Source organism: Mastigoproctus giganteus, chromosome 6 (assembly GCF_048544385.1).
Source record: "Mastigoproctus giganteus isolate SK-2022 chromosome 6, ASM4854438v1, whole genome shotgun sequence".
NCBI classification, from domain to species: domain Eukaryota; kingdom Metazoa; phylum Arthropoda; class Arachnida; order Uropygi; family Thelyphonidae; genus Mastigoproctus; species Mastigoproctus giganteus.
The window spans coordinates 2,353,665-2,374,044 of NC_143580.1; the positions used below are offsets into that span (position 1 = coordinate 2,353,665).

Below are 20,380 nucleotides of genomic sequence, written 5' to 3' on the forward strand. Positions count from 1 at the left end.
TAAGAATTTACACATAAAGGAACCACTAGGTGGCAGTGATCAGAGTGTACTGATGTGGGATTTACTTAAAGATATAACTACCATCAGGGGCAAAGGGAAGAGATTTTGCTTTCGTAAAGGCCACTACCGTGGTCTCAGAGATTTTTTAGGTTCTATACAGTGGGACCAACTGATGATGTTGCCAATAGTAAATTCTAATTGGGACGCATTCAAGGAAGTAATTTTGAAAGCTACTAGGCTTTTTGTTCCAACTGTACTGCTCTAAGTTTAGGCCCAATTGGATATCATCAAATGAACTAATGCGACTCGTGGCAGAGAAGAAAAATGGATGGGATGCAAATAAATTGTCAGGCGACACAGAAGCCTGTCGTAGATACAATCTAATCTGTAATCAAGACACAAAGAAGGTTAGGCAAGCAAAGGCAGATTATGAGAAATCTTTGGCATGGATGCAAAGAAAAACAGCAAAGACCAATTACATAAACTCTAAAAGGAGGAGGATGAATCAAATCGGCCCATTTGATATTAATGGTTTGAATCAAGATGATCATTCTCAGACAGCTGCCGAACTAAACGAGTCTTTTGCATCTGTATTTACACATGAGGAGTTATTCAAGGAGGGGTATACCAAAAGTTTATAAAACTCTAACAGGGAGCTAAATGATTTTGTAATGACTGAGAGAAAAGTGGAGAAAAAATGTTTAAAGTTAAACATAAGAGAGGCTCCTGTGGTGGATGGGATCTATCCAGTTATATTGAAGGAGGCAGCAAAGGAAGTAAGCAAACCTTTAGCCATAATTATGAGAGCATCCTTGAACTCGGGGGAAGCCCACACAGACTGGAGATGTGCAAATGTATCCCCAATTCACAAAGAGGAGATCAAAGGATGACATAAGTAATTACAGACTAGTTAATTTAACTTCTGGTCCAGGGGAAAATAATGGAGTCACTGGTTAAAGAAGCACTGCAGGGTCATTTAGACAAGACTGCAGCAATAATTCAGACACAGCATGGGTTTCTCAAGGGGAAATCTTGTCTGACCAATGTGGTTGGTTACTACAATATGGTCAAAAGAACTGGATCAAAAAAATAATTTTGATATCATATACTTGGATTTCAGGAAATCTTTTATTACTGTTGCACATGGAAAACTGCTGTACAAATTTCAGCAATATAGCATTAAGGGCAAGTTGCTACAATGGATAAATGGATGGTTGAGTGGGAGAAGACAGAAAGTGGTGGTCAATGGGTACTGCTCTACGTGTACTAATGTTATTAATGGTGTCCCTCAGGGTTCGGTGTTAAGCACATTATTGTTTTGTATATTTATCAATTATATTGATGAAGGTATATTTTGAAGCCTCGCGAAGATGACAGATGCTTCAAAACACTCGGAAACACGACTTTTATAAAGTAGGCCCGAACCATTTTAATGGCGGATTTCTCCACTTCAAGAATTGAGTTTCCGAAGGTTGTAGGTAGCTTCTACGAGCGCGAAATAGTGCGACTTTAAGCTGTAGTGTCACGTTGAACGACGAGCGAAGTCAGCATTATCCACTATCCACTGAAGAAATTGACTGACCATGGTGTACACACCCGAGAAATAGGATTCGACAAGTTGAGCCTGTAGGAAACGATTCCGACCAGAATCCAACCACTGTCAATCTCCTGAGTCGCCTTACAAAAGGAAATTAATTGGACAATTTGCACAACGAATACGTCTGCCCTACTCAAGAAGAGACCCCAGCATTCGCCTTGCGGACTACATTCATTAATTAGTCATTTATTAAGAACTCACAAATACGTTGCATCGTAAAGTACAGCCTTCCGTTTTTGATATAATTTGAGAAGTACTAGCTATGGGCACCGTAGCTGAGTTAATCAGTCTCAAGTGATGGTAGATTGGTGGTTTTCCATTCAGCAATCAGGCAACTCGACTATGTAATACACGATACGAAGGGGGGGGGGGTTCCAAATGCTGCTTCGCAGTATCCATTTTTCCTTGGGAAGCCTTAACCAATGTGATCCACAGCTCGGGCTGCACTTTCTTACCTGCTGGCTGCAGTCTATTGCTCGAACTGCAGCGTCAAAAACAGTTTCAATCTCCTATCGAAGCAAAGCATGGTGGACTCAAGATCTCAGCCTTAAATTTCGGAATAAACAAAGACTACATGCAAAAAGGAAAGCAAAATCAGACCCACTAGACAGAATTGCGTACTCAAGAGCCCGCGCCCAGTTCAATAGAAGCAAATCTGAAGCCATTAAAGCCTACATCGACAAAACAATCAAGATCGAGAAGGCACCGTTTAAGGCAAGGCATGATGAATTCCCTCAACAACTTAATCCAATTGAATGGCTAGACTACATCACAAGATTTAAGCCAAAGTCAGCGTCAGACCGTAAGAGCATTCACAACAGTTGTCAGCGAGATGGCCTCGCTTCCGTCATCATCACAAAAAGATAGCTTATGCAGGTCATCAATGATATCCCACCAACGTCTTGCACTGGATATGATGGGGTCCCACAATTCATTCTTAAGAGCGTTAGTGTTTTCATCATTGATGCACTCCTAGGTATCTTCAATGGAATCCTCACAACGTTTCCCAACAGCCTGGAATCAATATATTGTCCGACCAACCCCCAAAACACAAGGAGCGACATTAATTTCACAGTTCTGGCCAATAATGAAAGTCTCATGTCTCCTCAAAATCATGGAGAAGTGCCTTCTTCCCATCCTAACCAACCAGGTTCTGTCATGTGAATCACCATACATTCACTATGCCTTGAAACGCAGGTCCACCGTTACCAACCTAATGCAAACCACCAACACCATTCTGGGGGCATTACAAGATAGGGCTGAGATGGCAATTGTTTATCAGGATATCCAGTCTGCATTCGACAGCATAGACATCCAGACCCTCCGGCAACTTTGTGAGGATGGATACCAGATAAAAGGCAATATACTGGAATTCTTTAAGTCCTTACTTACGACCAGGGTCCTTCACTTCACTGGGAAAAAAAATCTTTCACAAGGAAAGTTTGTCTAGGTGTACCCCAGGGCGGAGTTCTCTCAGGGCTCCTCTTTACGGCTGCCATCCACCCATTCCTGTGTCAGCAAACAGAATTTATCAGTTATGCAGACGACTTGAAGCTCTTCTATCGGATCAACGGGACCGTACGACCTGATTCTGTTTCTGGAAACATTATCATCAGCCTCAAGAATCTGATTACATACTTGGCACAGTTCTCTCTTTAGATAAATCCAAAAAAATCTGCACAAATGGTATTCTCCCTCAAATCAAACCCAACGCAACTAACCCTGGAAATCCACGGAACCCCCATCACCCCAATCATCAAGCACAAAGATCTCGGCGTTATATTCGACCCTAAACTCAGTTTCAAACACCATGTTGCAGACTTTCACAACAAGGTCTGCAGAGCAAGATGGCTTGGCAAACAACACCTCCTTCATGTCACAGAGCCTGAGTACACGCTCCAATACATATACCGGTTTCTGCAGCCAGCCATCACCTACAGGTCAGAAATCTGGGCGTCGGCAACAAAAACCTTGCTAAAAATCATTGCATCTGATGAGTACTGGCTTGTTCGGTGGGTCCTCTTCAAGCATAAACTGCCACCACTCACACATACTTCAGATATCACCCAACTTCTAAATTACAGAAAAGTCTCCAAACGGATATTTGCCCTCCGCTTGCTCGTGCCAATTGAAATGATAGCGGGTGAAGTCAATACTCCAAATTTTTGGCAGATGTGCAATTAGAGGATCCCCCCCTCCAAAACCCGTAAGAGCCCTCCCCTCTCTGCAGTCTTTGGCGTGAAGGCTCAGAATAGGGGATAGATTCCTGCCCATGGAGATGCTCCACAACGTCCAGGATATAGATGTGGACTACAAAAAGTTCATAGAGGACAAATCGTACAGAAGACGCATCATCACGGACCAGCTTTCGTCTTCAACTGAGTGACTGTCATTGTTCTTTCATGTGTCTTCATTTCCCATGTTAATATCAATTTTAAATGTAAAATATGTAATTATACGTTTTATGTCCTAATATATGTTTTAAGTAATTCTTTTTGTATAAGTTATTTAATGTTAAACCCCTAGAATTGTCGCTGTTGTGGGTATTATTGCATCAGGCAATCATGTAACCAATCACTGCCTGCAATAAAGATATTTAATCTGAACAAGTGGAAGGATCCCATCAGAATTCAGCGTGCTCAACCCATTCGAGGCCTTATACACCTCAATCAGATCACCGCGCAGGTGTCTAGTCTCCAGGCACTGCAATTTGCAGAACTTAACCCTCTCTTGGTTAGAGGATCCCTTCATTCCCCTCACCTATCTTGTTGCCCTTCTCTGTACACGCTCAAGCAAATCTACATCCTTATTAAAATGAGGCCTCCAGACCTGCACGCAGTACTCAATGCGTGGCCTGACCATTGCCTTATACAGAGGGACAATCACCTCCTTCTCCCTGCTAGCAAAATTCCTATATATCATTGACAAAACCCCATGACCTGCCCTGGCAGCCTGTCTGTATAGCTCAGAAAACTTCATATCTGACTGCATAATTACTCCCAGGTCTTTTTCATTTTCTACCACCTTAAGTGTAGTACCACACAGTTGGTACGTTTCTCTGGGGTTATTTCTACCCATATGCAGTACCTTCTTGACCTCATCATTACCAACGAAACATATGACATGACAAGGCTTAAAGTACAGGAATCATTGTCAGGAAGTGACCTTGTAATCGTCAGCGGAAGATGAAGAAAGTTGATGTGATAGTTGAAGGTAAAAGCGAGAGTTTTAACTTCAGAAGAGGGGGACTTTGACAGTTTAAGGTGCTATATGGCATGGGTGAATTGGGCAAATTGCTGAGGGGTGGAGAGTACATTTTAATTATGGAACACTTTTAAAACAAAAATCACTGAAGCCGTGAACGCATACATACCTTTAAGAAAACATTGCAGAAGGAGGATGCAGAAAGGAAGAACAGCGGAGCTGGCTGATCAAAAAGAGAAGAAAAAGATAGCATGGGAGAGTTCCAGAGCGATGAAAGGTACTGAAGCCTATAACAGGTAAAAGTCGATCTATAACAGTGCCACAAATAATGGAGGTCAGAAATAATGACCACAAATAATGAGAAAGCATTGGATAAGAGAGGAAAGAATGTAGACAAGTAATTTTTCATGCATGTGAATACAATGAAGAAGAAAGCTAATCAGATCGGACCCTTCTGCACAGGTTCCAGGAAAGTCTTAGACAACCCAGCTGACGTTGCGGAAGAATGGAATAAGTACATCGTATCAGTCTTCATTGACGAACGACCCTTTATGCTGAGGAGAGGATATGGGTTGACCCATTTAGTGTCAGTGATTTAAAAATTACAGATGCCTGTTTAATAGAAAAACTTTTGAGTATAAAGGCAAATAACGCCTTCGGAGTTCATTGCGCATAACTAGTACTTTTGTGAGAAGCGACCAGGGAGTGTATTGAACCATTGAGGTTAATTATGAGAGCATCTTTGGACTCAGGACAGAATGGAGAAGTTCCAGCTTATATAAAGGAAGTTCTAAGAGTGAAGTCGGTAACTACAGACCTATTGTCTGACTTCAGGGAAAATCGTACAAGGAGTGATTAAGAGCGCAATCCAGAGAGAATTCGATATACAGGGTGTGTCAAAAATATGGGAACAAACGTTTAGAGGAGGTAGGTAACATCTAAAGGAATGTGAATCGCGTAGGAACCCATAACCGGAAACGTCACGGGAAAGTAGTAGCAGAGGCGTCTCACAAGAAGCAGAAATGACACGAGACAGTAATTAGTGGCAAACATTTATTTGACATAATATTAACAATGGAGTACGAGATGGATGCATTTCTTGATGTTACAACAGATGTTCGAAGGTTGCACTAAGAAAAGCGATGATACCGACTCAGCATGGATTGGCGGACACGGTCGAACACACCTGGAGTTTCTTTGACAGCGCAGACGAGTCTCGCCCCGAGAATCATTTCCGTATCCACAGGCGATTCATACACGATAGATTCATACACGACAGCGGATGTAAACGCCAAGTCTAAGTTTTGGTTTAGTGCACGCTCTGATGCTCGAGGGCAATTACTGGAAGAATTTATTATTAATAATAATATGAAGATTTTTAACAGACCTCAACAGTTCACTACGTTCTCCAGCTTCTCCGGAGAATCAAATATTGATATCACCTTCTCAAATTCCTTCTGTAATCTAGCTATCAACGATTGGACTGTACAACCTAACTGGACAACAAGTGACCATCGAGCAATTTCTTTCTCGGTCTCCATACCTTCTCCTCCCTCAGATTCGGGTATCTGTGTGCCTGAGTACGTTCGCTTCTCAATTAATAACATTAATTGGGACATATTTGAACATTCTGTAAATGCTGATTTCTCCAAACTGACTAACTCTCATTTTGACGCCATTGTCTGTGTCTGAAGCTGGGACACAGATTCAAAAAATTTTGATTAATGCATCATATAAATCATCAAGGAAAAAACGTGTCAATTCCAGAACTTGTTCCTGGTGGTCGTCAGAATTATCTTTGCTTCGGAAACAGGTCCACCACGCTCGACGCACCTATCAGCGCAATCGTCATTTATCTCAGGCTGATGTTCGCATCTTTTATAATAATTACGTTGATCTCAAGAAACGTTATGTGAAGGCAGTTGCTACCAGGAAGAAGGAAACTTGGACAGAATTTGTGCACAACTCTGGTAATGCGGACCCGTGGGGGCTACTTTATAAAATTGTAAGAAATAAATTATTTACACAAGAAGTGTATGGATCGATCATATACAATGGTCTGGAGACCACTAACTGGACGGATTCTGTAAATATTATTCTAGATAATCTTTTTATTCAGGACAATGTGAGCTCCGACTCTGATTTTCACACTAATATTCGTTCTGCCAACTCTCTGTACGTTTCTTCAATTAAGACTGAGGCTTTTAGTGCCATCGAGTTGGACACAGCTGTCAAACAAGTGAAAGTTAAGAAATGCCCAGGGATGGACATGCTGGAGAGTACCTTTATAGTACGGCTCGCCAAGATTAAGCCCAGTATACTTCTACAACTTTTCAACAAATGTTTAGATGCTGGGACTTTCCCAGATCTGTGGAAGACAGCCCTTATCAAGCTGATTAGGAAACCTGACAAGCCCCCCCCCCCCCAGGAACCGAGGTCTTATCGGCCTATAGCTTTATTGGCCAACCTTGGTAAGCTATTAGAACGTTTAATTGCCCTGCGATTAAACAGCTTGTTATTGGAACGGGGATTAATTGCGCCTAATCAATACGGATTCACTCCTGGAAGGTCCTGCGAGGACACCCTTGTAGACTTCATTTCTTCTGTTGAACACTCCAGTTTCAAGTATACTCTTGCTATCTTTATTGACTTCGAGGGTGCTTTTGATTCCCTTTGGTGGGAAAGTGCCCTCGAACGTTTACGTCATGCCGAATGTTCCCAGCAACTTTATCTTCTAATTAAGAGCTATTTCTCTAACAGATTTATCACCGCCAGATCTAAGTACAGACAAATTTTGCGTCAGGTCTATCGAGGGTGTCCTCAAGGCTCCATTTTGGGACCACTTTTCTGGAACTTTGTCCTGCAAGGTTGGATTACCCGAACTTTTGACAACGTGAAGATCATGGCATATGCGGATGATTTGACAGTCCTTGTTGGTGGAAATTCAAGGTCTTCTATTGAAATATCCGCTGAGAAAGTTCTATCTGATCTTCAAAAATGGACAGTTGAAAATAAGTTAAAAATTAGTTCTACCAAGACAAAAATTATGATCCTTGGCTCTAAACTGGATGTTCGTCGACCACCAAGAGTTAAAATAAACAACAGACAAATACCTCTAATAACGGAAATTAAACTTTTGGGAATAACTATTGACAGCAAGTTAAACTTTCTCCCTCATTTATCCAATCTGCGAATTAAGATCAGAAATTTCACCGGCGCTCTTGTCAGAGTTTCTAGAACTGAGTGGGGTCTTTCTAGAAGATGTTTAAGAATCTACTATAACTCTGTGTTTCTCCCTATGGTTACCTATGCTGCTGGCGCTTGGTTCCATAGGGTGCGGACTGTACAATTTCAATCAAAATTGATGACAATCCAGAGTACAATGTTACTTTGTATTTTGAAGATTTGTCGAACAGTTTCAACACCTGCTTTACAGGTTTTAGCCGGGACGTTACCACTCGATCTCTACGTAATTTTCAGAGGCTTATGTTATCGCCTGAAACGTCAGATTCCCACTGAGATCCTTGGTATTTCTATTAACATTGTTAAAGCCGAACGACAAAGAATTTGGCAAGAGTTGATCAACTTATGGCAGGGTAGGTGGGATGACACAACACTGGGCAGTGTAACGCATAAGTTTTTTCCTGAAGTTGACTCTCTTACGGATAAAAAATCTACAGTCTGGTTTAGCCTTGACTTGTTTACCTCCTATTTGATATCAGGCCACGGATCATTAAATAAGAAATTGTTTAAATTTCGCTTGTCTCCTACGGAACTCTGCCATTGTGGCGGTGTGGAAGATTGGCAGCACGTGTTGAACACTTGTCCCTCATACAATGAATTTCGAGTAATTCTGCGGAATCTATATATATATATATATATTTTTTTTTTAAAGGTCCTAGCCACTGAAATCTCAGGAAATTAGGTGGCAGGACCTGCCAGAGTAAATATTTCAATACTAGTGTACCTGGTCTGCCTCCACGAGGCATAACGTGTGGACAACGTTGGGCCCCAGCAGGGGTCTAGCGGCTAAATGGCCAGAGGAACAACGATACACAACACTACACCCATACAATATCCATATACTTTTAAATCTCTGGCCTTTACAGTGAACTGTTACACCCACAATGAAAGCAACGCGGAGATGGGGGAAACCCCTGGTGCCGTTAGACACGAACACACTATACACTATACACTATTTTCATCAGGATTGGCACCTAATTTTGTATCAAATGCCACGAGTTACCGTGCTATTCAGGATTTTGCTAAGGCAACCTTCAATAAAAGGCTCGCAATTCTTTCTGCAATGACTACACATGCGAATGTTTCAAATTCAGCTCAAGACTCTTCACCTTCACTGCAATGACGTCCATTTTCTCAACAAGATCTACCGCTCTGGACTTGTGCTCTGTGTGTGTGTTGTGTTTTTTTTTTTTTTTTTTTTGAAACTCTACAAGTGTCCTGCAACTGAAACTCAATTTGATTCCTGTGAAAATTCCTGTGCTCCTTTGTTCGGATGGCTGTTAACTGACTGTGACTTTGTTATTGGTGATTAACTGTGACTTTGCTACTAATGACTGCAGGACTTACAGGATTTAACCTCAACTGTTTTTAAGGTTTGTTTAAGACTTCTGGGCTTGTGCAAAGTTTTGTCGGTTGAATGGGTACTGTTATCCTTAATTATTTTCTTTGAACTTGTTTTTTTTTTTTTTTTTTATGTTAATATGCATAAGATTACTTTCATTGTTTACTTTGAAATTATCTGTGTGTACCTCAATCTGTTGAGGTTTTCTTTTGTACAGTATTTAATCCTTGTATATTTGTATAAGTTAACGAGGCGGAGATGAACTAACGTTCCAGGTGCCGCCCAAGACAAATAAATACATACATACATACATACACGATAGATTTGAGGGCCCCACAGAAAGAGATCAAGGCTCGAAAATCAGGTGAGCGTGGGGGTCAGGCCAGGTAACGGGTCCACCACGGCCAATCCATCGACGCCCAAAACGCCTGTTCAAATGGTCACGAACACACCTTCCATAATGGGCAGGCGCCCCGTCATGTTGAAACCAAATGTTGCGTCTCACATTTGCTGGAACATCGTCAAGTAACCCTGGTAGAACTTGTTCAAGAAAGATCCGATATTTAGCGGAGTTCATGCGGGATTGTAACAGGTTTGGGCCGACTAAGCAGTCACCGACCATACCTGCCCACACATTTATTGCGGAGCGATGTAGTGCCGCCTGGGGGCGCACACCGTGTGGGCCCTCTGCTAATCCATACATTAGGTGCATGTCTGCCAGCTCACAGTTCGTATATCGATGCATGCTCTTCGTGCGGCGATTACTGCTTGAATGAGTAAACCAGAAATGTTCCCTCTCGCGAACTGATGAACAGCGCCGTCTACCGACTTACGGTGACGTTTCCGATTATGTGTTCCTATGCGATTCGCATTCCTTTAGATGTTACCCACCTCCCCTAAACGTTTGTACCAATATTTTTGAGACACCCTGTATATGGCATTCTGATTCATGTTTATCTAACTTAGTAGGCTATTTTGATACGGTTAGTCATCAGCTGAATTTTGGGAACAATTTCCACATCGTTTATATGGATTTTTGCGAAGCATTCGACTCGGTACCTCATGAGAGGTCACTGTATAAGTTTTAACAGGTTAGGATTACTGGTAAGTTTCTAAGATGGATCGTTGGGTGGCTGTAGGGCAGGAATTAGTGGATTAAACGACATTCTTCAGATTGGTGTTACGTCAGGAGTGGGATCCATCGAGGATCGGTCCTTGGACCACTGTTTCTCATTTTTATAAATGACATCAACGAAGGGATAGAAGGCGTGATGTCAAAACTTGCAGACGACATAACGAGTCGCAAAGTTGTTAATGACCAGTGTCAACCAGCGCTCCTTCAGGATGACTTGAACAGACTTCAGAGATGGTCAGAGAAGTGGTACCTATGTTTTAATGCTGCTAAATGCAAGGTCTTACACTTGGGGAATAGCAACACCCAAATAAATTACACTGTTGGTGGGGCTTAATTCAAAGCACTGGAGGAAGAAATGGATTTGGGAGTTACGATGCTGGCAGGCATGATTTTTCTGAGCGGTGTAAATTAGGCAACCAGGAAAGCCCATGGTGTTCTATCGATGATCATCCATGATAACTGGATGCGCTGGCTTAGATTTTATGTTCTTCTTAACTAAGAGCATAATTCCTTCCCTCTCCACTACTACTACTATCCTGTCTGTCCTTTCTGTGCAGGCGGATTTGCCATAATCTGGGTTGGGATCACCCTAGCTTAAAAAGCGTCTAGTTAAGGAGCTCTGTCAGCAGACTGACGATCTCTATGATGCTCGACAAGTTAACGGGGGAGTAATTCTCTTCGAAATAGCTGAGAGGATTGATTGACGCTGCTGGAGACACCGCGCATCGTGAGATAGCAGAAGGAAGAAATAAACACGGTTTGGAGTAAGGTGACCTTCACCTTCAGTCTACTGTTCTTAGAAATTGTGATGGAGCGTCGAATGTCAAGTATAAATCCCGTCGACCTTCGTCCTCGTTGCATCGAGATTTCGACCCCATATTCACCAACCGAAACGAAATTCTAGGTTTTTAAGTAATTGAGTTTAAATCAACCAATCTCCGGAGGCCTTCCTGATAATTTAATTTTTTTAATAGAATTGCATAATTGTAGTATCGGGGACTAGAATCTAACTAAATCACATCCCGGTGTCTGCTAATCGCTCATTGGTTATTGCACAACATACAAAATGAGCGAGGAAATTCCAGGAACGTAGCCGAGTAGTAACAGTAGAAGTACGAAGTTATGCACTGCTAGCCCGAGCCACGCGACACTACTAATTACAGAAATTATTACGAAATCAAGTTGCTGGATCAATGTAGTTCAACATAGCATTAAGAGGTCGTGTTGCTTAATTTCCAGATTGGGAGTAAGTTGGTATGGCTTGTTCAGTGGAGGTCTGGAAATGATATCCCGGATATCTGGCGAGTCGGTGATTTCCAGACAGCAGCTGAGCAAGGGTGACGCAGTCCCTGGAAATGATATGATGGCGCTATGGTAGCATATTTAAATCGGTAAGTGGGAGAGCAGAAGATTGATAGACGTGCAATCCTGTTCAGCTATTTTAAGAGGACGCCAACCTGCAAGACGTAGCAACAGTATACATTCCACCAGTCTCAAACAGTGACATCATTGAAGATTTGATCCACCGGTTGATAAATCACCACCAGGCCTCTGCTAAGCACATTATTTGTGGAGATTTCAATCTGGAGGTAATAATATGGATTGCTAATAACCAAATTATTGAAGCATATTCCAGGGGAATTAGTACTATGCATTGGAGAATAGATCGAAGATAAGATGCGGACTGGTAGTTGAAGGTCTCTTTAATTGCTCATTGCGAGGGTAGTCTGCATCTTATAAACAACTCGTCCCCGAATATATAAACAGAAATGTACTGTTCTCTCTTTAAAATAATTTAAAAAGAAGGATGGACAAACAGAGAAAATTTACGACATAATGTAAAGTGGGTTATTGTTAGGAGATAAATGCGAAGGATTTGGTCACATGAAAAGGGACAGTAGGTGGATCTTCTGCCTGCGAGTGTAGTATCTCCAAGTTAATTGAGATTGAGGCTTTATAACCTAAACCTAGGATTTATTAGGTTTCGCAATTTAATCTTACCTGGAAGAGGTTAGTTTAGTTCTGCGAAGAAGTATTGCACGTTACTGCTGTTACCACACAATGCAGAATGAATTTAATACGGGATCAGATTGTTTTGTATTAAATCGATCAATGAGGTCGTTATGGTAGCCACCACAATGTGCTCAGTTAAAAATCGAGAGCGTGCAAATCCTAGATCACATAAACTCTCCAAGTTTTCAAACTGTTCTCTGTGCGAATATGAGTACGATATCACTAGACAAACTAGCGATGTTATTGGTTGACAAAGTGCACTACCATTCAAAAAGTATGTCACGGAGGAAGATGCTTTGTTCTATGGTAAAAGCATGTTAACATCACAGGAGGAAAATCGCTTTGGGAAACGACCTACAACGACCTCCGGATCTGGATTCTTCCTCCAGTATTATTAAACATGGCGCGAAGCATCCCACATGGCACGACATTGTAGCGAGCGAAGGAATGGCACTCAATTTTTCGAAAGCGGTCCTTACTACACACACCAATCTCATGCATCAGATGAGGTTGACCCCCCTCTTACAGAGTTCTGTATTCAACAGAGTGTACCAGGGCGGAGTCAAACTGACTTTAAGGTGCCGTCCTACATAAGATACTGTACATGTCTACCCCATGAGGAGAATCTCAGACGACAAAGAGATTTATTGCTGGTGTGAATGCGCGTGCTCAAATGCGCGATAAGTAGAAGCTTGACCAGAACTGCGTGTATTTTGTCGCTAGAGTGGTCGTTAAAATTTCCCGAGGCAAAGAAACGTCACGGATTGCCTCAATGCAGCGTATAGGGATGGATAAAATGAGCGTGACCAGAAAAACCAGTAATGATTGCTAGTAAGAGATAGAGAGAGAGAGAGAGAAAGAGAATATGATATGTTTCTTCTGTTTCATAAGTGACGAGAAGACACCTAAAAGCAGCAAAATTAGTATTTTGTTAAATTAGTAATTTAACAAAATACTAATTTTGTTAAATACCACATTCAAATAAAATGTGGCTCCAATTTTCATTTTCCCCGCATTGACAAGCTTCCGTCCTAGAAAGACCAAAACGACATAGTTTTTCGTTAAGAGATCCATGTCCCGTTAAGAGGTAGGATGTATATAAGTCTAAAGAGAACCAAGCAGGTTTCTGCTTTACACAAAAGGTCACCTCAGGGAAAAAAGTCCTAGTAACAGATCCGACAGATAACGTATCCCAGCGGGTCTGCCACAGATTTATCATTTCATTCCACAAACGATTACGTTCTTGCTTAATATCTGAATTAATATTCAGAACCAAACCCATAAATTCAGTTGATAGTTGGTTTTTTAACCTATAACAAAGACCTCTGTAAGCAACGTGAAGGTCCAATGGCAATACACCTGCAAGAACCTGCAGTGCAGAAGTTGAAACAGTTCGACAAGCTCTTAACATACATAATAATATTGTGCGTTGCATAGTAGCCAACTTCAATCGAAATTTAACAGTTCTAAGCCTGTGAAACCATACACCTGCCGCATAAGTAGCCATACGAAGGAATACGACATTATGATAGATTCTCATGGTACGCCTAGAAAGCCCCCAGTCTCAACGAGAATTTTTTACAATAGCACCAGTGAACAGTGGCACACTTCCTAGAAGCAACCAGGGCAAAATGAACGACTGTCATCAAGATGGTTGAGAAAGTCACGACCAGACCGACCGCCATCAGAAGAGAAATCTTCCAGGGAGATACTCTGACTCCTTTTGGTTCTGTCTAACACTCAACCCACTGTCCACCACGTTCAATAACAACAAGTACGGACGTACTTTAAAAGGAGGGAGGAAGAACCTATCTCTCTCTCTCTCTCTCTCTCTCTCTCTCTCTCTCTCTCTCTCTCTCTTTCACCTGTACACGGATGACATCAAACTCTATTCCTCAACTAAAAATCAACTCCAACAGCTACTCTGGATCACCGAAGAGTCCATCACACTGAGATCAGGATGCACCTTGTCCTAGACAAATGCGTGACCCATGGATTGCATCAAGGACGTCAAGTAACGAAACTATCAGCTGCAGACCAGTGAAGAGATTGTAGCAATGCCAGGGGCAGAGACATAAATCTTTTTTACCTGTTAAAATAACAATCTCCAAGATTATCACTCTGCTTAACCACAACTTTAACCTCACTCAACGTCAATACAAGTGTACTTACCTTTGAACAATAATTTTCTGTTCATTCTGTACAACCCATAAAAGATTTTGTTCAGATTTATTATAATTGTCTGAATAACCTAATTTCGCTTATTCTTATAAATATATTACGTTTCATTATGTTCAAAGACACAATATCTTTAACGCTCTTTATTGTTTGTTATCATTTGCTCATTCTCGCTCATAATCTTGTACCTACTTGGCAAATATTTATATTCTCTCATGAAATATTTCTAATATATGCCAAATTGACTAATTTATGGATCACGGATGAGTTGGTTCAGGGGTAGTCCTACTATGACACCTTTTGTCCACGAGCATGGGCCATTTCAGAACAACCTATCCATAAATTATGTTCACATATGCTCCGGAGTTCAGGGCGCCTTTGGATCATGGTTTATACCTTTATCTCCCTCCCTCAGCAGTATTGTACCGAGTGGGTTTAGGACCCACTAATAAGGCGTCGATTCGTAAAATTCTTCACGAAGATTTAGGGGAAAAAGGGTCTGTGCAAAATTTGTGCCGCTCAGCCTCACGGATGCAAAAGCAACGAAGAGTGTCATCATGCGAAGACTACATGCAGACATGTTAAGACAGTCCTTATTTCCTAGATGTATCGTCGCTCAAGATGTATGTTGGGTGTTTCAGTACGAGTGAGAGACGAGGAGTCGGTGCATGCAGGGGACTTCAAATTCATCAGCAAGGCCGAAACGTTTTCATTTAGGGAAGTCCAAGATCAAGGCGATGCTGATCATTTTTCGCCAAACAGGGTGTAATTCATGAGAAACTTTTAGCTGAAGGGAAGGGTATCGATGCTGCGTCCTACGCACAGGCGCTTCAGAGCTTTAAGCAATTTCCAGGGTGAGGTAGCAATTTCGATAAAAATGCAGCTAGTTCTTGTTGCACGAAAATGCTTCCCCTAGCAGCCCTCCTGGAGAGCATAGTTGGTATAATCGCTCTCCTTCCCAGGCCAAGTGAAAAAGACCTGAGTTCGAATCCCGTCAATCACGTGAGCAATTGTTCCCAACGTGGATGAATTAGTTGATCTGAGCCGAGCGTAGCCGTCCAGCAAAAAAATTTACCACCGAACACACGCAATTTGGAGACATTATATCCGGCGCAATATGGCCTCAGTTGGTGATACCCCTAAAATCTTACATCAACCAAACAAGCTCCCGCCCATTCTGCTCTTGGTTTGAAGTCATTTCTCAAGAAACATCGAAAATTTACAGATCGACCATCCACCGTACTCCCTTTCCCCGATGCATCACCAGCGGACTTCTTCGTCTTTCCAAAGGTGAAAACCGCCCTGAAAGGAAAACGACTTCAGGATTTGAGGACGTAAAGAAAATCGTAACCGTCGAACTGAACATCTTTCGCTGACTCTTTTCAGAAACTTTTAGAACAGTGCATTCAATCAGGCGACGATTACTTTGAATAAAAACAAAACCATTTTGAGCTCCCTCGCTTTGTATTCTTTTTAATGCGCCAAATCGCAAATGACTTAAAAGTCCTCATCTGGGAGTCTGTTCAGTAGCTATCGCATTTAGCATTAGCATTAGCATTAGCATTAGTAGAGGCATTTGATGCAAGAAAGCAAGCAGCATCAGCCAAAAAATAAAAAATAAATAAATAAAGTAAAATAAATAAATAAAAAATAACCACTTCCACTTCACCCCTCTGTTCGTTCGAAATACCTGTCCAGCTGAGCCTTAAACTTATTTAGGCTATCAACCTCCACCACAAGGGATGGAAGTCTGTTCCACCAACCAACCACCCGCTGGCTAAAGGCAAATTTCCGCACGTCTATCCTACATCTGTCTTTCCTCAATTTGAATTTATGCCCTCTCAGGTGATTATTCTGAGCAAGAGGAAGAATCCCATCAGCATTGAGCATGCTCAAACCATTCAACACTTTATACACCTCTATCAGATCACCTCGCTGTGGTCTAGTTTCCAGACACTGTAATTTGCAAAACTTAAGCCTTTCTTCGTAAGAGCACCCCTTTGTTCCATTCACTAATCTTGTTGCCCTTCTCTGTACTCGTTCCAGCAGCTCTACATCCTTCTTGAAATGAGGCCTCCAGACCTGTATACAGTACTCAAGGTGTGGCGTGACCATTGCCTTATACAAGGGAATAATCACCTCCTTATCCCTGCTAGAAAAATTCCTGTATATCATTGACAATACACCATGAGCTACTCTTGCGGCCCGTCTGCACTGTTCAGAGAACTTCATATCTGCCTGCACAACCACCCCCAAGTCCCTTTCATTCTCTACCACTGTCAGTGTAGTACCACAGAGTTGATACGTTGCTCTGGGGTTGCTGTTTCCCATGTGTAGTACTTTACATTTGTCAATGTTAAACTTCATTTGCCACCTCTCAGCCCATCTGCTCAACCTTTCCAGATCCTGTTGCAGTAGCATTGTGTCACTAGCGTCCTTAACAACCCTGCCAACCTTTGTATCGTCTGCAAACTTGGACATTAAGCTTGATATACCATCATTAATATCATTTATAAATGCAGAAAACAATAATGGATCCAACACTGAACCCTGAGGGACTCCACTAATAACATTAGTCCACGATGAGCAGTGTCCATTGATTACAGAATAATGTGAGGTCAAACGTCAAGGATATGGTAAAGCTGGAGATTGGTTGCTGCATCGTGACAATTCCAATGAGTAAATGCACGTGACACCGCCCTCAATGTATAAAATAGCTATGTTCAGAATTGAAGATATACACTGCCCTACCATTAACATCCCGACACCCTTCCATGGATGGGAAAACAGGTCCTATGCATGCAACACGTCACACAACCTGCTATAAATATGCACACTGGGCTTCGAATAGACAATTGCAAAACTGGGCATCTGAGATTACACGTTCAACAGAATTGATCACCTCAAAAGTCTAGACTCCGATTAATGTGGTGTAAGGAGCGTGAATTCGAGACTGTAGAACAGTCGAGTTAAGGTTCGCAATCTACCAGTCTGATGGCCGTTCCTGGGTGTGGCAAATTCCAGGGGAACAGTTCCTTCCTGATTGTATCTTCTCAACAATGAAGTTCGGTGGAGGCAGTGTCATGGTATGGGACTGTTTTTCATGGTTTGGATTTTGCCCATTAGTGGTTATCGAAAAAACAATGAATACTGCGGAATATCAGGACAACCTGGACAGTTATGCACTTTCAACATTATAGCAATACTTCGGGGAAGGCCCATACCTGTATCAGCATGAAAATGTGCCACATTACTCGGGTCGTAACATAGTGGTTTGAGGATATGGGTGTGGATTAACCAGAGTCTTGATCTGAACCCTATTGCGCATCTTTGGGATGTATTGGACCGTCGGATACGTGCGCGTCGAGATCGCCCAAAGAACAAGGCCGAACTGGTGGCTGCGTGAAAGGCCGAGTGGAGGAACATGTCACGTGACATTTATAAAAAGCTGGTCGAGGGTATGTTGTGATGATTGAAGGCCGTCATAAGAGCAAAAGGTTTCAGCACAAAATATCAAATGACACAATAAAAGCTCTCTTTTTTTTGTCTAAAGGCAGGTGTCCGGATATTAATGGTAGAGGGCAGTGTATTTCTTTAAATGTATAGATAAGGATATATTGACGTTACGCACAATTTAACTGCAAACAGATGAGTTGTAAAGTTGGTAATGTGCTGCCATCTGCTGGTTTAAAAATGAACTACTACGGCATCCTGCTACAACACATTTTATTAGTTTCACTGCATGGACAGACTTTTAGATTTGTCGAGCGATGTCGGTGTTGTCCGCTATCCACTGGAGGAACTCCGTTACCCTGGTGTACACCCCGGGGAACCCGGGTACGGCACATCTGAACCCAAATGACACGATTCCAACCAGAGTCCAGACTTCCTGGTCATCCTCCATCACCAGAGGACCTCCGGAATCTCCCTGTCCAAAGAAATTAAATGACATTCGTGCAATCATTGAAAACCACAAACATCCAATTCATCTTTAGCAATTTGAAAGTTCTTTAATTTACCTGTTAGAACTACGGAAGAACAAATGACCTATCTTATCTTAAAATTTGAGGTTCAATTTGTGTTTAAAACTTCTTAGTTTTCTAGTAAGTTATAAACAATTAGGATTAATTAAACCCTACCAAAAGTAATGGGACACACAACACGTCCATTAATGGGCAAATTCAAAAGGCCAGCTTTCACCACGATTACGTCTTATACAATTCATGGGACATTTTTCGACCAATTCCTTGAACTGAGCAGCAGGAATCCGAGCACATTCCACTTTCAGCGCATTTGCAGTTCGGCCAAGGAAGAGGGACACATCTGCTGCGCCTGGATCCGTTGTTCCAGTTCACCCCTTCAGGTCTCGACAAGGCTAGTTGTTCCTTCATTTTCTTGTTTGAATCCATTTTCACACCATTCGTTTTTTTTTTTTTTTCGGGGAGTGAGGGGAGGGGAGTTTTCTCTCTTCTCCTCTCCTCGCCTCCCCACATTTTCATTCTCGTGGGCATGGGCATGCCCCACTGAAAATGGGGTGTCACCTTCCTATCCGACCCCTCTTCTTCCTATTTCATCCCCCGTCTTCACCCTCCCTCCCATCACTTTCTCTTGTACAGCGACTCCCCACATGTCCAAATTTAAATCACATCAAATTTTGCCCGACCTTACAGGCTCTCTAGAAATAGTTCTTTCAGCGTAAAATCCCCCACAGCGCTTTCTAAATGCAATTTTACTTAAATCAACAGCGATAGCTCCAACCTTTATTTTCGCTCCTAGTCACCGAAATCCCAGGAAACTAAGTGGCAGGACCTGCCAGAGTATAATTAGTCTCTTGGTACACCCGGCCGGCGTCCCGTTGCTAGGCATGGTTACGCGGATCCCACTGGGGGCCCGGCGGCCAACAGGCCTGATGAACAATGGGCACAACAAACTACATACCACGTGACCCATACATTATTTTTAAACCTCTGGCATCGACAGGGTACTATCACTCGATACATAGAACATACGCGGAGATGGGAGAAATCCCCGGAGCCATCAGACCCTGAACATACCTATACCATTTGCTGTCTGAGTCGGAGCATTGTTGTACTGGAACGTGGAGGGGCCCAGTTCCACGAAACCATGAGTATGTTGATAGCATGGACGGAACTGCGAAGAATTTCAATGTACCATTCGAGCCGGCGATTCCTATCACTTCAAGCAAACAGTGAAGTTCAAACTTGTGGGTGTCGCACGTAGTGACCTATGCCTCTAGTTCAGAACATCGGGAATGTTATCCAAATACTTTTGGTAAGGCACTGAATATCACACAAACCGTATCAGTCGATACGCGTTCCGAATTGCTTACCTGACAAGCGTCTTTTCCTCCTTCCGAGACCCCTGCACAGAGAAGATCGTTCGTTATTCCTTGCGGATAAGCAGCCAACGATAATTGGCTGTAAGAGTTGTTGCAGTCTACATTAGAAGCAACTTTAATCGTCACTTCTTGAAGGACTTTGCTTGTCACGCCACCTGTGGAAAAACGGAATTTTAATGAACTAAATTTCCATCCCGATCGCCTTTGTGAACCTACAGTTTACTTCAGCCTTCAAATAGCGATAGATCGGAGTTATCGGAATGGTGGCGCTAATGTGTAATCATACCATCCCTTTCCATCCAAAAGTCG

At 42.2% G+C, this 20,380-nt stretch overlaps 1 protein-coding gene across 1 annotated transcript in view; it reads right to left on the reverse strand.

Moving 5' to 3' along the window:
* Positions 1-18,466: 18,466 nt before the first annotated feature.
* Positions 18,467-20,380, reverse strand: part of LOC150083797 (clotting factor G beta subunit-like) — a 33,282-nt gene continuing 31,368 nt past the window's right edge. The window contains exons 8-9 of the mRNA XM_090375363.1: positions 20,063-20,226; positions 18,467-18,640 (exon numbers count right to left, since the gene is read on the reverse strand). Coding sequence (XP_090231489.1) covers positions 18,467-18,640; positions 20,063-20,226 — 338 coding nt within the window. The remainder of the gene's footprint in view (positions 18,641-20,062; positions 20,227-20,380) is intronic.